The sequence below is a fragment of the Plectropomus leopardus genome, chromosome 20 (genome assembly GCF_026936395.1).
Source record: "Plectropomus leopardus strain MGB_pleo_1.0 chromosome 20, ASM2693639v1, whole genome shotgun sequence".
Taxonomy (NCBI): domain Eukaryota; kingdom Metazoa; phylum Chordata; class Actinopteri; order Perciformes; family Serranidae; genus Plectropomus; species Plectropomus leopardus.
This window is the reverse complement of record NC_142195.1, coordinates 1,862,461-1,880,877: the sequence shown is the minus strand read 5'-3', so window position 1 is coordinate 1,880,877 and position 18,417 is coordinate 1,862,461. Positions and strand designations below refer to the sequence as shown.

The following is an 18,417-nucleotide window of genomic DNA, read 5'->3' as shown; positions in this document are numbered from 1 at the left end:
TCAGTGTTGCTGCAAATCATTGACATATGCCAGGCTGTGATAATGATAAAAAAAAATCAACTTTGCATGTAGTATATTGAAAATAATTCTTTTTGTATGTGTGGTTTTTTTCCATCTAAAAACATAGTTGCTTAGAGATTTGGACTGATGTTTGTGCATTTTGTATGCAGAGCAGTATAAGTATTTGACACTACACAAAAAATAGTAATGTATAAAAATCAATGTTGCTGCTAATCATTGACATACCCCAGGCTGTAATAATTTAAAAAAATATATACTAAGGATGTCATTTTTTTTTTCTTAAAAGCATTTTTTTACGGGGTTTTTTTCCAATTAGTGTGGACCATGTTCTTCTCCAAAACATGACCACATAGGTTCTTTGTACAAGCAGCTTATTACAACCCATATTTTTGATTATTGTGAGGCGTCAACCCTAATAGCTATAGTAATCATGTTGGGAGCAAAATAGGAAGTCAGGTGACCTTGTATAAACAGCAACAAGTCCATGTAATTATGCAGTAGGCAGTCAGATTATGACCAGCTTGATAAACTGTGTTTCTCTCTCTCTCTGCTCCTCTTCTGAGTTTGTGTCTGCCGTCAGTCTTCAGGACAACATCGCAGAGGGAGGCACTGAGTACGTATGCAGCTGTTTCCTCAGATTAGTCAGTGAAAGGCAATATAGCTGGGAAATCTGCCTCCACCTTTCTTCTTAACATCTCACTTAATGGATTTCCAAGGTTCCTTTTAATTTGGAAATCAGCCAAGAGATTTATTTCACTTATTTATCTCTTTTTCAAACTTTAACGATTGGTCCTAAGCTAATATCAAAGTATTGTCTTACACATTTACACTTTGTTTCATGTTTTTTAAATTTATATGCAAGCCAAAATGTAAAAACAACAATTTCCCCCCTACTCCATTCTTTATGCTAACCTAGGCTAATTCCTGACTCCTGCTTCATACTGAAATTCAGACTAAAATCAGACCTGCTTTAAAACGGCACAGATGCTGTTTTGGTTCCTTTGTGGTGTTTAAGATACCTTAAAAATTAAAGCCATGCTCCTATTCAATGGTCAAGCAAATTCTAAACAACTTTTAAAATGTTGCACAAATGAAATGCAACTTTGGTGTGATTTATCTGGTTTGGAGCAAATAAATTCAGCTTCACAAAGCCAACATTTTCTCATCCCAAGTTGTCACATGATGCCTCTTTGCAGTGGACTTTTGCATCTACATATTACACTTTAAGTATCCTTCTGTGTCTGCTGTTCACATTCCAGGATGCAGCTACCGTAATGTCAACACAAGCACATGGTGGGATGATGCAGCACACAATTATATTTAGGCAACAAAAGCACATGGCAACCAATGTCAAGAAATATACATGCTGGCACAGATGGTTAGGAGCAGGGGAAGGAAAAAAAACATCACATTCAGACAGGAAGCCGTCACTGGACTTCCACATTAAAGTCCAGGGTTTGTTGGACCCATCCACCGCCCCTCCTGCCCCCCCTATAGACGCCATCAGGCTCCTTATATTACATCGTTATTAGCAGCGTTTCAACTCGATGCCTTCCTGCGGCATATCGTGTGTAAGCCTTGTTCTCTAGTGGAAGCCGCCCCTTTGTGTATCATGCTGCCGCAGCAGGTGCCATCCAGCCATCCACCAGCACATAATGATACCGTGGCCAGTCCAGCAGCATTCTTTTCTTCAGCGTTGGCTTTTGGCATTGCGATCTTACAATGAAGCACTGACAGCAGCAGTTTTTGACATCTTTAGAATAAGAACGGGCTAGCAAAGCATAGTTAAAGTTGGTGGTGTAGGCTGTAAACAGAATAGAAGAGGTAGAAGTTGCGAACCAGAAACAAAATAAGTTGCCTTGACCATTTAACCATCTAAGAGAAAAATGGAGCATGGTCTTTAGGAGTTGTATTTTGATGTCAGCTAGTATTGGCCATGTTTCATGTTAATGAGATGAAGACAGTTGAATGCAATGATTCCAGAATCTTTTGTTGAGTTGCCTCTTAGTGAAGTGCTCTGTGTAAATTTGTGCTTTTATTATGAAAGCTAAAAGCAGCAGGGGTGAAGCTGTGGTGCCCTGCCATTGTGGAAAATGAAGTGTGTTACCATCTTGATTCACGCACGGTCAGTTTGGGCACATCTTAAAAACTACAAGGGCTGCAATTCTGATGCAGTGGAAGACACCATCAGCAGAAACAGCTGATCCATAACATAGGTCTGATTTTTGCTCTGTCAGAAACTATTTGACCAATTTCCATTTCCAAATTTCATACATCAACTGTTTTTTGACATAGGCAAAAACCGTCTCAAGTGGGCATAAAATGTGCAGTTGAAGAAGTTCTATCGACTTTTGCCATTTCCATGCAGCTTTTCCACTGTCATACTTAAATATATGGATGGCAGAAAACTTTCCTTTTCAAAAGAAAAAAAAAATCTTTCTCTGTGTGTGTGTCTCTTTTTTATCATTCTGTGTCTGTGAACACAGTGCAGGCGGAGCTCTTTATGGGTTTGTTTTTCTTCAGCAGCAGGTTGTGATTTGTTATTGTTTGAGCAGGATGGGTAATTGATCCATCGATTCAGTCAGAACTGATCAAATCCGATCGATGTATGTGAAGAGCAACTGCAAACCGCAAACTTTTAGACCCAGCACAATGAACAGTTAAGTTTTATTTTCTCTGTGCCTGGTATCCTATTTCTCCATCTGTGCCCAGAGTGCGCTCTGCGCTCTGAGAGTGGTGCAATGTATAACAAAACGATATTTATATTCTACGACACAGCGTTGTTTTGCCGGAGCCTCCTGTGTTGACATCCTGATAGCACAGACAGACTGACTCCATTCACATGAATGAGAGGGCTGCTTTTTCACAAAGAGCTGCAGTCGGTCTGAATGTGGCCAAACGCACAGGCATAAGATTGATTTTGAACTCTGATTTTCTGATTGGCGGGGAGGTGGTTCTCTCACATGTTTTGATTTGCTCCTTACATGTGTAAGTAGCAGAATTAGCTACCATGGCTACCGAAATCAGTGTGTTAGTAACACAAGCCCATAAGGTTTTAGAGAAATGATTGCAGCATTGTGACTGACCTCTCCCAGTGGCTGCAGACGTTGGGATCCTCCAGGTTGAGGGAGGAAGTGATGCAAGGCAGGAAACAGAAGGCCACAGCCAATATGATCATCCTGTGGCAGTGCAGAGACATGGCCATCTCAGTCAGAGCTGCACCTGCAGACAGCGATGGATGAGGAGAGGACAAGGATTAACTGCCTGCAGTTGAGTTCTTCATGTTTAGAAAGTAATCCAAATACAATCAAAAAAACAAATAAGGAGTTTTTTTTGTAAAGTAGTTGAATTCTTTATTTTTTTTATTTTCATTCAATTATATTGTATGTTTGTGTCAAAGTGGGACATAGTGAGTCTCAAGTGTTACCGGTGAAGTCCTTAGAGCAACAAGACCCAAGTCAAGTCCTAAACTTTGTGTTTTAAAGAAGAAATCAATTTTAAGTACAATCAGTACTGTTATATGATGACCCTAACATTGAAATGAAATGATGAATTGATAAGATACATGATTAGTGAATCTAGTTTTGCATCCATAATTAATCCATTTTAATGCAGCTTTCAACATTTGATTTTGAATTTGAGTTATCCTACAAGTTATCATACAAACAAACAAGCAGACAGAAAAAAAGTAATATACAGGCAATAAAAAACATAAAGCAAAAGAAATGGTCAAACACTATATGACTACATGTACTACATGAACACTACATATTTGAAAAGAAGTGACAAGAAGTACAAATTTATATAATCCCACCCGTTCTCCATAAATTATTGAATTTAAATCAACCAGCTTTCTCCTTACTAATCAAACAAAACAAAATAACTAAATCAAAAAAATGTTGCAATTGTGATGTCATACCTAGAAAGATGATGAGCAACAGAAGATATGACATATTGATTAAATATGTATCTCACTCACTAACAAAAGATCTTTGACTTGAGTACAAAGGCTAGCTTGCAGTGACCACAGAGCACCGCAGCACCAGGCAAGAGTCATATTTCATCTGGCCTTTGGGCAAATAACTTGTGACAACAAGATTAATTAGTAACAACTGATAATTCTTTTATTCAGCAAAGACAACAGTTTAGTGCCCACTTAAAGGTCTTTTGTGTGGGATGTAGTGGCATCTAGCAGTGAGGTTGCAGACTGAAACAACCTCACATTTCTCCTAGGTGCCAAGCATGTAGGAGAACTACGTTGGCAAATGCAAAAATGCAAAAATGCAAAAATGGAAATGATCCTATCTAGAGACACTGTACGTTCCGGGCTATTGTAGAAACAACGTGGCGAACCCTGAGGTAGAGGATTCACTCCGTATGTAGAAAAAAAAACTCATTTTAAGGTGACAAAAATGTGATTTATATCTTTTTGGGTGATTATAAAGTAATGAAAACATAGCTATGAATATTATATACAATGTCTGTCAATATGTGCCCCTAAAAGTCAATAGATGTCCGATGAGAGGCTGACTACCTGAATGTTTAATGTCGGAATGTGAAAATCTGACGTACCATCTTCTGCCTGTCTGCTGCTCTTGCTGACTGACAAACTTTCACTCCTGCTTGTTCAGTGTGACTAGCTTCAAAGTAGATTCACTGTTGTCAAGGAGTTGACTTGTTATAAAACATTTTATCCATGCTAACATAATAACTCAAGGGATGAAAATGTTGGTCAGTCAGGTCCACCACTTTGGTCCACAATGAAATTTCTTAAAGGCTACTGGATGAATAGTCAATGCGTCAGACATGCATGTTCCCTTGGAGCTGAATTATTATGACTTTGTTGATCTTAAAATTTTCCTAAAAGCTTTGTCCTCACCGCAACAACTGCAGGAGTCCTTTGGCCTTTTGCTGTATGTCATTCTCGCTCTCTTCCCCTTTCACATCTAAGCTGTCCGACCTAATAAAGGCAAAAAAGTCCAAAAAAACCCCACAGACACAAATTATTGTCCCTGGCGTGAACACCTGGTTTGAGCCATCCACCTCCCCTCCCCCCCACCAATGCTACGCCTGTTCTCAATCCAAAGTCATCAAGTATCACCATTTTTGCAATGATTTTGGCACAAGATCCAAATGCCAAGAACCACTTTTCACAGGTGAATGATACGCAGCATCAACTGAGAACGCAGCCAGACATAACTGGTTGTAATGTAATGATAAGCCATCCAGTCTGGCTGGCCGGATGGTACCTGTTGTTGCAGCATATTACAGTGCGTACCCACCAAACGCGATGAAAAATGATCACGCCTCAAGATTACATACAAAGTCAATGCAAAGACGCGACTTGACACCTCATTTTGCTGGGCGACGCGATGGACGCGACTGCGCGGCGCGTTGGACGCGAATTTCGCGTTGCGTTGGACACGAAATTCGCGTCGCGTTGGACGCGTTGAACGCTCAAGTTGAAATAATTGAACTTTTGCGGCGTCGTCGCGTGAAGACGCGCCGCGACAGCCTATCAGCGTTGAGATCGTCATCGACGTGCTGACGTATGGACGTCCTGGTGTTCCCTCGCAAAATCTAATCAAACCGCCAGAAACAATGGAGGAGCAGCTTATCGTCGCCGTCACCGCTCACTCAGAGCTGTATGACAGTTCCTGTCCCTTGTTGCAGGAGACGGTGGAACTCGCCGAGCTCACGCCGCCTCCGTAGGGTAGCATGCACCCAGAACCGACGTCGGCGCCTAGCCCGCAGACGACGCTGGGAACTTCTCCAGAGCAGGTGCAGTGCAGCGATCGTGGTTATCTCAGGCATGGTCAACGAGAGAATGAAATGCCGGAAGAAATGTTGTTGTTTGGGCGGGCTCGACGCGCGGCGCGATTTCGTCGCGTGTCGAGTCCCATTTTGGGGTTTTTGTACGAGCGTCAAAACTGGAGCGTCCGGCGCGACGCGATTTCATTTGAGGCGCGATGAAATAATTTTCATCGCGTTTGGTGGGTACGCACTGTTAGGCAAACGGGCTGCGAACCTGCCACGTCTCCATGATGCGCTACTGGGACAGGTTGACATGCTGCCGGTAGCAACATGATATAAAGAAGGTCCCTATAGGGCAGATGGGAGGGGCCAATGGATGGATCCAACAAACCCCAAATTTTCATGCTGGAACCTAACCATCCGTGCCCTTGTTGCGTAATCCTAAACGTGCGCTTTTGCTGACACCCCGGCACTGGTTGCCACGTGCTCTTGCTGCCTGAACGTAACCACATGCTTTTGTAGCATTATCTCACTATGTGCTTTTGTGGACATTCCAGCATTGATAACGTCAACAGCAGATGCAGAAGGATACCTAGAGTGTAATATGTAGACACACAAGTCCACTTCAAATAAGAATATGTTGGACTTGCATGCTACATCAGTAGCTCTCAGTGTCAAGTGTTGCCGTGGATGGCTTCACATTGGGGTTAGATGCAAGCCAAGAGCCTCTTATAAAGATGCTTTGGTATGCCGAGGGGCATGTCAGTGCTTGACAACCTGGGAATGAGAACAGGCTGACATTCTCCATTACTGCTAATTAGCAAAGAGTTGCAAGTCTTTCTGATTCGGTCCGTTTAAGTCTAGAGGTAGTCAGATTATGACTTGAGTTCAAGTCATGAGACTAAAGTCCACACCTCGGGTGTGTGCGATGTCAGGATATTTGTAGGATTATGTGTACTGTGTGTGTTGAAATAAGTCTGAATTTGACACAGGCTGAAAAAATGTGATCTTTTCTATTTTTTATACTTTCATGTTTCCTCATTGAAGTCTCTTTTTTGCTTTTGTTTGCTCAGTCTGGTCAAAGTGAGAATTTGAAGACCTGCAGGCTTTGCAATTTGCAGTACTCTTTCATCACGAAACACATCAGTCACACACACTTTCCAGGGAAACCTTAAATTTCCAAAGTAGTGCCTTTAGTAGCAATATAAATGTTTGATTTAAACTGATCTAGGTCATAATCAATAGTATTCAGCACAGTTCTATCTTTACCGGCTGTTGTGGAACCACAAACATGAAGATACTCGGTTCTCTTTTACACAGCTGTCGTATTTCGCTTACCACAATGACAAAACTACAGTGAGCAATTAGTGGCTCAGCAGCGCTCTGGTGTAATTTAGGTATTTCAAAGCTTCTTATAATGATAAGGAAGATATATGAGGCACTGACAGTTTCTGTCTGAGGAGCAAAGTTTTGACAGTTTGATAAGAAATAAGGGTTCATTCACTTTAAGAACAAAAAATAAAAATCATGACTCCAACACTGAATTCATGTCATAAAATAAAAATCATTGTATACACATTTACCCACATAGATCTGCCCATGCATCTAGTGGGACTGAGGAATATAAAGCTTCGAGTCACTAATGTGAGATATGTTTACGCGTGTCTATTTCTAGGCAGCAATGGTTTCTGTGGTTTTCACTAACAAACTAGAAATCTTTCATTTTTAGTCAGGGTGAGGCATCCCTCTCACAGAGTTCAACAAACAACTGCAGTGTTGGTCTACCTTCTCAGCTATGAGTTTCTTTATACCAGGGCTGTAGCCAAGGCCATGAGTCCCCCCAACACAGTCAGTTTTCTCAAGATTATGTGACCATCAACAATATGTTTCAGTTTGTCAAATCACATAGGATGGATTATTATGTATGTAGTATTGATGTTTTATATTGATGTAAAACAATTTTGGAATGAGGGGACAGATAAGTCCCTCCTTTAAGTCGGAATGAGAGGTTATTACTAAACAGCGCTAAAAAGTTCCCAGAATCAGCTGGCAGGAGGGGACCATGGGCAGGATGTGTGTGACATTCTGATTACATGTAGTGTGTGCCAGACAGCGCAATAAGGTTAAAAAGCAACTAGTAGCTTACTCAGAAAGGAAAAAAAGGTGGCCGTAAATGTCCACAAATTGGGAGAAAGGTCGGTTCAGAAGCTCTTTACCCTCCGAGGAGGGGTGGAGATCAGATCAGCCAAACGCTAAGTGATTGTTATGACATGTTGTGTCGTTATTGCCTACAAAGTACTGCCGCACTAATGCGTGTGTTTCATATCAACCTGGAGGCCGAGACTGTTGTGTTACATGCCGTGCCATGCTTCTTTTGGTTACCTACACCGGCATGCTATCTAAAAATCTCACACTGAAGCAGCCTGATGCTGTAGTTTTTTGGTTCTGTGTAAAATACAAAGCCGGCATTAAGAAGGGACTTCCTAGTGGCCTTATGGTGCCATCTCTGTGGGAAAAGGGTCACTGGCTCAGAGCCTACAGGTGGATGTAAGTGGAGTAGCAAAATGGTCTTGACCACCTACACTAGTGCGCAGGCTTTGTTCCATATGTTGCATTGGGTTTTGGTTTACCACCTGAACCCTTCTGTCACTCACTGAATGCAATTTGAGTTTGTAATTCTTTTATGGCATAGAAATTACTATGGTCAATTCACTTATTTTTCCATGTTTTTGTGTCTAAGTGACTGATGGGTACAACCATGGTCATGTATTGATTGAGAAAAAAAGGCTTGGGTTTGGCGATGTTGATTTTGGGGCATTTTTTGTTTCAACAAAAATGATGTTATTCTTTAACAAAAAGGTCTATCTCTGTAGGGATCCTTTCCATAATGTTGTCAGACACTTAGCCTGTCAGTGGCAAAAACGTCACTTTTAGTGGACACACATTGAGGAGGGGTTATATCCCCCAAGTGGTTTGCAGCCTGTTTCACCATACTGGACCAGTTTCAAAAACTGTTGTCTCCATTAGTCACTTAGAAAAAAAAAACATGAAAGTAGTGTGCAGGTTGGAATATGGCTGTTATCCTTAAAGCTCTCACAAAATAATACAGGATATGTGCAAGTTCAGTTAATTTTCTCAGATATACCTGCATCTAATATGTAGACAAATGGATCCCTCACAATTGTTCTCTCACCACACTGCCTAACTGAGGGCTCCTGGTTTAATTTGTAACCTCTAAAAGCACTACTGTCCCCACAGAGGCCAATGAAGTTGAATTTAATGGGTCTAAACTACTGCTAAGTCATGTCAGATCTTATCCCGTTTTTTATTGTTACATCTATTATCACCATCACAGTGAAGCTGGAATTACTGACAGTGAAACCTATTGTGACAAATTGAAATCTCAGAGCTAAAGTGTATTCAGGAAGCAGGAGGACACAGAAAACCCAATTTGTGTGTGTGTGTGTGTGTGTGTGTGTGTGTGTGTGTGTATGTGTGTGTGTGTGTGTGTGTGTGTGTGTATTTGTGTTTGTCCTACATCCCAGTCCCTGTTGTGTTTCTCCCAGCCATTCAGTCGAGCATATTTTTGTGTGTACCCAGTGAACGGCCTGAAAAAACATCCTGAGCATCAGTAGTCCTGTCACATCACCTGTGTGGACTTTATTACTTTATTACTTAGCGGTGGTCAAACTAAAGTGCAAAGTTGCTCTTTGACCTCAGCAAAATCTGAGCCCTAACCCATTAGACGGATGAGGAGGAGGGAGTCATCGAGATAACTCATCAATCCCAAACCTGAACAGTTATTTCTGCTACACCTTTCCACACGTTAATATCAGCTTAATGCTGCCTTCATGTGCTCCCAGAAATATCCTATTTTCTGTATTTATAAGGGAAAAGCATATGAACAGCCCTCCAAAGTCGTAATTATGAGTGGGAAATTGGTAAATTTCAATGATTTTCCAAGTTGTGACATTTGCTTGACATTTCAGGGCAGCAAAATGGTGGAAAGCATGGAAACAGTGTCAACAATTGACAGCAAAGAATATATCTATTTTTATATTTTGTTCCTAGTAGCTATCATTTACTTTTATAAATAGCTCATGTAAGTATATGCACCTATTAAATGTAGCAAACAAGCAAACTTTGAACTCTAAAGCATGCCAGGCAAGTATTCTAACATTGAAAACGTTGTTTTATAACACGTGTTGCTGAAAAGACATCATAAAAGCATAAACATGGTGGGCAAAAATCAATGTTTGGTTAATGGTAAGAAACTTTTTTATTAATTCATGTATTAAATTTAGATTTTTCATCACATGTAAAGTGTAATATGCTATTAATGTTAACTGCTGCCTATGTAGAGTGACCCAGTTCAAATACAAAAATATAATATATAAATTATATAAAAAATAAAATATATAAAAATATAAACTGGAAATAGCAATCAACCTCTTGTTTAAACTCTCGCAGCAATAAAATGCAATTTTTCTATTTCTATTTTTTCACAGAGCAACAACTGTTGACTTTGTGTCCCATTGGGTGTCAAGGTAAGATACCACATCACAGACAGAGTGGACAAGAGGAATGAATAAAGCCACCAATAACTCATTTACATGTACATATGACATGCGATATTGTATTGATAGACTAGAAGAAAAAAGAAAACTATCTACTCTTTAGTTTTATATGAAGGTACTGGCTCAAACAAAGATGCTGCTATGGTCTTTATGTTATGTGCTCATACATTAAAAGAACCAAACTTCATGTACACTATTAAAAATTATGTGTGAAAGACTCGTGTAGCTACCAAAAGAGGTGCTAAAATCTAAAATATCAACTATAAAAGTATCACTTTAACCCCTGGGGATTTTTAGGATTTGTCAGTGTGTCCACAATAAATATGTCTGGTCTTCTTCCTTAATGGTTCAGAAACAGCTGGGGACTTCAGCACATGATATGGCCACTTTATTAGTCCAGCTGCCTGATGAGTCTATCTATTGCGGTGAAGGAGCTAAACGTCTCGAGGCCAACAATGTCAGCCCTCTGTCCTCCGGATTGCCCGCTTTGGAAAACATTGGTTGATGGAGGAAGCCTGCAAGATGTCTCCAGTGGCTGTATGGCTGCTGACAGTGTGTCTGTGCAGGCGCTTTATGGACCAGCAGGGCCAGTCCTCTCTAGTTTCACTGAGCAAAGAGCAGGCACAGCTGCAGCCACCAACGCTGACCCCCCCACCACCACCACCACCACCACCACCCCGAGACAACTGCACTGCTGCACAAACAAGGGCCATGCTGTGTGTGTGAAAGGGCTCCAGACACACAACTCCTAATGGAGCGGATTAGGCTGGACCGCACAACTTTGATACACTGTTCCAGGCAGCACAAGTATTGACGCCTCTCTGTCCACTCACAAAGGACTGCAAGGAACTAAGACCTGCTGTCTGAAGTCCCTCCAGAGATGGACAAAGGCTGCTCTCAAGCCATGGCCCACCATTTATTTGCAGACACATGCAGTTTGGGACTCATTTTCTCAAATGCATGAAGCGTCGCAATGTAGCTTAAATGAGATTTACGGATTGGTTTGATTGTTTTTAAAACTCTGTACTCACTGTTACCAAGTGATCACTAAATTGTTCACCCTTTCACAGGGCTGATGTGGCAATGAGCTGGCTGTTCAAAACTTGCACATAGGATCACATTTTTGGGCATCATTATTTGATAATCAAGTTTTTATATTCTGGGTTGACTTGAGAGGTATCACAATATTACAGTAAACCAGGGTGTTTAGAAATTCCCAAAGATATTTGTTCATTACTGTCATAATACAGGCGTTTCTCATTCTATTAAACTCATATATGTAGTGCACAGCATGCACCACTAGAGCTCAGTCTCCAGTCTCTACTGGTGGAACAGGCAGCTGAGCTGAAAGACACAGTGACGTCTAGTGGTGGAGGGAGAAGGACTGTAAACAGCCGGCAGCCAGCAGGCAGAGAGACCATGGGGAATAACATAATGTTTTTTATATTGGTGAATTAAGGATCTATTTCAACCACACCGGAGCTGGAGATTTTTGGAAAAGTAGATTTACTAAATGGATTACTAGCTTATACCGTCATATACCTATCCCATATCCCATATCCCAGTTAAATTTGAGGAAGGTATGAAGTTGTGAAAAATTACATACACCCAAGCCTCATGCTGTGAATTTTTCTTTCTTAAATTTGAGCATGCTGTGTTGTTAATCTGTTTATTTATTTGTTGGTTGGTTTTATTATTTAGTTTGAGGGGCTCTTTAGGAAAAAAATGGAGAAAGCAGCACTCTCCCATCAGGCCTCACTGGTTTTGCCTGACAAAACAACAGCTGAAGTTGATGAGGTCGGCCTACAGCTGACTCTAATGGATGTTGAGCAAGCCTGACAGAGTCCAGCTTAGACTGATTATAGTGTACAACTCTGACCACATAGTGTTGACTCTGACCAGCTGAGCACCTGATGTGCCAAAATGATTGTCATACTGAGGATGTCAAAGAAACATAATAATAGTGATGGTATAGAATAAACAAAGCCTCCCTGGGACTAAACATCTCTAATACAGTCTCAATGTGTGGGAAACACACACTGTGTATTATTAGGCACACATTCTGTGATGACAGTCTAGACTGGAAGATTTAGTTGCAAACTTTTAAATATCTTTGAAGTGTTTACTCAAAAACATCCGTCACTGATGACTGGCTGACTGAAAGCTCTGCAAAAACACAGCTGCTGCATGTGTGTATATACAGTATTTATGTTTGTGTGTGTGTGTGTGTGTGTGTGTGTGTGTGTGTGTGTGTGTGTGTGTGTGTGTATGTTGTGTCCTGTCTGGTTTGTTGGCCATGCTGTGTTTTGGCTTTCACCTCACACAGTCAGCTGTGTGTCTCCTGCAGTGAGAGCTCACTTTCACTGGGGAAACACCACACAGTGTGTCAGTATGTTTCCATTCACACCAACACTCCAGCCACTGCAAGTCATCAGCCTCAGGGCAACAGTTCACTTCCAACAGTTAAGATTCGAATGAACAGGATTCCATTAAGAACCTTACTGACATGGACAGTACATCCATTCAAACTGCATGTCCATTTTATAACTTGATTTCATTTTGGATTCTGATGTTAATAAAGACAATCACAGAAAGATGTTTGTCAGTTTCAGGTATGTTTTGTCATATATTTAATTATTATTCCTCATGTAAACACAGGCATCACCAGTGCACTCAGACTACCATATTATAACCTCAACTGCTGAACTGCACATTCTGCTGCACCTGTTGGAAGTTATTAATCAGTCCTAAGGACATAATATCACATTAGAGTGAATTCTCCCAACTCCCACACTTACAAGTCATGCTCTCAATTTACATGGCACTTCGGCTCCACAACAGAGACTTTGGAAAACACTGCTGAACCTTTTGTTTGAAAACTCCAGGGCTGCAATTATGCATTTTCATTCAGGTGGAAATGGAGACTTTTGAAAATGTTGTCACAGACACCAGCATTTGCTTGCATTGGGTCTTAGCAGTCACAACACGTCAAGCCAAAACATATACATCTGGGTCTACGTGGCAAAAAAATAATCTTTAAAAAAAAAAAAAAAAACTCATGCCATGTTCATGTGATATGCGTTTTCAGGCATGTAAGTATGGATGGAGATAATTTCTTAAAGGTGCTAAATGCTTGTGTGTACAGTTATTGTTTTTGTTAAAACATAACAGAAAGGATGTGTCAAAAGACTTAATTTCATTTCAGCAGTTCCACCTTTAACCACCACTGTTACATCTTTAAATACTTCCATTTCAAATTGCCACTTCAGCTTCTTTAAGTACTGCAAATCTGCATCATTTCCAGCTCAAGATAACCACCAAATTAGAAAAGGCACAAAGAATAAGTCACTTATTCATTTAATCTTTGGTTATTTGAAGAGTTTCAACTAGACTTTTGTGCCAGAAACAAGTGCATGTATACTGAAAACCTAACCTTTTCAGTTTTGTTACTACAGCCTTACCTAATGACATTCTGACAGAGGGCATGACTACTGCTGGGTGAACTGAACACATTAGAGGTCTATATGGGCCAATGTAAAAATGTATCAAACTGAATTTTGCTGGCAGCCTTCTACTGGGAGCACTGGTTCAGTCCAGGATAAACCTCCCCTCATTGGCATGATCTCAACACATAACTGAAGACACCAAACATCACTAGGTCTGCAATATGTTAACATGGTGGTATCTGACAGGAACTAACCCTACCTCACAGTTTCACTCTTACAACTGCAGCTGGTGCTCCTAAAAAGTGTGTGTGATTTTGGCAGGTGGCAGTTATTAGACTCATTTAAGTCTCTCTGGCACTATTTGTTCAGTCTTTATCCATAGAGTCCCTTACTGGTTTTAACAGGAACAGGTGGGGCCTTTAAAAAGCCATTATACTCTGCAATGAAATTACAAGGGATCCATGCAGTGCATATAAAGTCCAGCTTTGCACTGCATGGTAAAAGTCCATGGTTTAAAATGGCAGAAGGACCGCTTTGGCATGCTCTTATAAAATCTCAGAAATTCAAAGTAAAAAAGATAGCAAACATAGCAGCTTTAAATATTAAATAAAATTTATCATTAATTACTTATAGAGCTCAAGGAAGGAGTCCTAAAAAAAATGAGTTAGCATATTAGCACTCCTGGTTCCCTCATCTCAAAACTGAATGGGTTTGTGGTTAGATGCCTGAAATAAGATCTAGGTACACATGCATAAAATACAACATAAAATACACCAGTAAATACCTCATTCGTTAATTTTAGGCTTTTTTGGCCCCTTTAAAAAAGGGGAAAAAGGCAAAAAAAGGTCTCTTAACAAATTACAGTTGCTACCAAACACTACTTTACAGTCTCGTTGTCAGGGTGACGTGATTCAACCTTAGTGGAGATGTTTATAGCCTAACGTTAGCTTTTTACTTCTGGCAATTGCATTCAGGCTTCAAATCATAAAAGTAGTGTTTATTTGCGAAGATTCTCTTGGCTCTCTTGCATTCTTGGCTGAACAACAAGTGTAAGTATCAAAAATGTGTTTTTTTTTCAGATCTTATTTTGTAATAACCATCAGTCCAATGGAAAAATGCTATAGGCTTTTTGACAAGGGAACCAGGGTGATGCGTCATCCCTGGAGCACTATATACTGCTCGTGTCTGAGTCCAACCAGACGTAAACACAGAAAGTAGCCCTCACAATTGACCTTTCGCTAAGCCCCACCCCCTTAGCTCACCTGGACAAACAGTCGGCGTTGTGTAGCTGCACGAAATGTGCCTGGCTCGTGGCATTTGAGGGCAGGTTGCACAGTGCGATGAAAACAATATATGAAAACTGATGAATATTAGTTTATGCCAGAGATCCATGTTTGTTCCTGCCAATCAGGAAAATTATTCTGATATCTTTCCTGAGAATTAGGAGTAACATTAAAAGTATTAAACATAGAAATGTTTATTATTTTCGTATTTTCACTGTTTAAAAGTCACCCAAATGCAGGGCAAAAAAATCTCTGTAATTTACATTTTTTGGGTGGAGGACCACAAACCCCTTAGTCTGGTTTCAAAGCTTCCCTATTTTTGAGGTCTCAAGGTTGGCAGGTACGCCTCTGCACACTAGGCCAATACCAGAATACAGGCCATCATTCAAAACTTACAAATTACATTAACAAACAAAGTCCATATGACTTTGAGCTTATCAAAAAATGTTCCAGATGAATGTCAATATGCTTTCCACCCATGCACTGTGTGTAACTGTAAAGTGGAAGAAGGACTGCTTCACCCACTTATGTTTCCAAAAAACTGGTGGCAACATCCTCCCTCCTAAAATAGTCAAGTCTTGTGGCAAAGAGCAGTCTGCTCTCTGTTTAGTGGTGGACTGAGCTGTCCAACTGTAAATGGATGGGAGAGGTGGTAGGATGCAGGTCATTGCTGTCACTTTAGGAATTGAGCGGTTTTGCGTTCCTAAGGTGCAGTTTACAGTCAGATGGGTTGCAAATTGCAAGTACTTTCCTTAATCAATCAAAACATTAAAACTTTGCTTATACAGAACAAAGTTCAAAGCAACACATTTCACATTCTCCGACAGCAGTGAACAGCCTCCTAAACATATAAATGTATAGAGGTCTGGGCATGTGAAACACATTAAATATAACTTGGCTTTGTTTACTTCATTTTCCAATGTCACCACCGCACTCTACTTCCAGACCCCAAGAAAGCCAACTTGTCACAAAAAAGTTAGGCTAAATTGCACCCTTCGTTTGTTATGCTAGTCATCGAAACATGCTTTCAAAATACACCATTCTATTGATAGATAAATTGCAAAAGGATATACATATTTTATACTTTAGAGTCAGATCTTTATTTGAGCAATTAAATTTCACATGTTCGATCATATTCTTAACCTCTGATTAACCAGTTGTTGATTAATCATTATCATCCCTAGTATAAAGTATTTTTAAAAAGTATTTTTCTCATTTTTTACACCCCCTTTGTTTGACATTTTAGGTAGGCTTGAGCGTATGTAATATTTCATACCTTCATACTATCCTGAAATTTCACCAAGTTATATGACAGCATAAGTGTGAAGCACTAACCCCTTCTCCCTCCACCACTAGGTATCGCTGTGTCTTTCAGCTCAGCTGCCTGTTCCACCAGTAGAGACATGAGAGACTGAGCTCTGGTGGTGCATGCTGTGCACTACATACAATGAGTTTAATAGAAAGAGAAGCTGTATTTATGACAGAATTGAAAAACATACTTTCAAGATTTCTTTATACCCTGGTATACCATAATACCATAATACTGCACAAGTCTAGTTTAATCCAAAAAGAAACAAAATTGATTTTTTTTCTAGCAGAAACTTAGTCCTGGCCATGTGGAGCATTTAAACCATTTCTAAAGTGGTAGATGAAGTACTCAAAGACTTGAGACATGTTACAATTAAGGGCTTCATTATGACCTATTTGTCCTGGCTCTTGCCCCAGCCACTGCTTCAATAAGTTGGACTGGAAATGTTTTTGTCATAGGAGGGGTAAGCTGAGTGCTACTTTGTTCAGCACAATAACAAACATTAAAAGTGATTTCAGAAGACTGTTTGGTCATCCAGCTGTTCATTGCTTGGTGGTAATAATAGCCTGTAACAATAATTGAACCAAAACCTCCCAGGGGACTGTTCAAATATTTCTTAAGCACACGGGAGGGAGTTGCTGTATGTTTTTTGATTTGGGTTTGGGGAGGGACATTCAACTGTAGTGTACTGAGCATAGTGGCTTGATTTCTTTTAAAAGTATGGAAGGAAGGCCATAAGCAAGGAAAGAAAAAATGACCCCAAAATAAGTAAGAAATCACTAAAAAGTATAAAAATATTACCTGAAAAAAGAGGTAAAAAAAAACAACAACACAGAAATGTCCTGGGGAAAAATATAGTTTTTTTCCCCAAGCTTTCCTCCTTGAAATTTTTCTTAGCTTTTTAAAAATAATTCACTTAATCTACTAATTTCTTGCAATTCGTGGAAGATTTGTTGCTCATTGTCTTTTTCCCCATGTTTCTGGAAAAAATGGCACCAATTTGTTCAGAGTACAAAAGGTTAAATAGCCTACTTGTGAAAGGCGTCTGAAAGCAGCATAAGAATGGTAATGTGGCTCCTGGTTTCAAAGGGTTAAATGCTCATATATTTTGTATTTATTTTAAATACCCTCAAAACTGCAAAACCCACAAGTGGGTTTGAAAAGCATGTTATCTACAAAATCACACCATATATCATAGAATGTGTGAAATGTGGTTATTTATGGAGTAAGGGAGGGTCATGCATTTCCCCCCGTCACTCAAGGAGGATAAAGAAAAAATATTTGTAGCTCCCGGGAGGATCATGACATAAAAAAATTTTAAAAAATAAAAATAAATAAATAAATAAAAGACAAAGTCACACCCCAGCCAACCCCATACAGTCCCTAACTACAATAAAGTCTATCTCTCTGAAATGAACGGGGATGTTATGCATAAAATGATAAGACTATACCAACTATTTTCACAAATATGTAGTCCAGTACTTGAATAAATGAATAAATAGGCAGTGGTGGATGAAATACTCAGACCTCAGTCCTGCACTCAAAATGTTACTTAAGTAAAACTGCAAAAGTTTTAACCTCAAAATATACTTAAAGTACCAAAAGTAAAAGTAGTCTCTATGCGGAATGGGCAATTTCACAATTATATTTATTATATTACTGGATTATAATGGTTCATTACTTTCATGTTGCAGCTGTTAAAGGTGGAGCTGATTTTATTAATGTATATACTGCAGGGTAGATTAACCAATAAAAGTATATAATTTTTTATTGTTTGATTTATATTTTACATTAAAAATCTAAATGCAAAAGCAACTGAAGCTGTGAAATAAATGTGATGGGTAGAAAGTACAATAATTGCGCCCAGAGTGTAAAGGAGAAGTATAAGTAAAATGGAAAATGGAAACATTAAAGTGATGTACAAGTACATCAAAATTGTTCTGAGGTACAGTACTTGAGTAAATGTTTTCATTTACTTTTCACCCATGTGTGTAGGCTGCTTGAATAAATGTTCCTCTCCATTCCTG

General features: G+C 39.7%; 1 protein-coding gene across 1 annotated transcript in view; it reads right to left on the bottom strand.

Moving 5' to 3' along the window:
- The window catches only part of megf10 (multiple EGF-like-domains 10), an 83,463-nt gene that overhangs the window by 64,084 nt on the left and 962 nt on the right, over window positions 1-18,417 (bottom strand). The window contains exon 2 of the mRNA XM_042509621.2: window positions 3,108-3,243. Coding sequence (XP_042365555.2) covers window positions 3,108-3,226 — 119 coding nt within the window. The 5' untranslated portion in view covers window positions 3,227-3,243. The remainder of the gene's footprint in view (window positions 1-3,107; window positions 3,244-18,417) is intronic.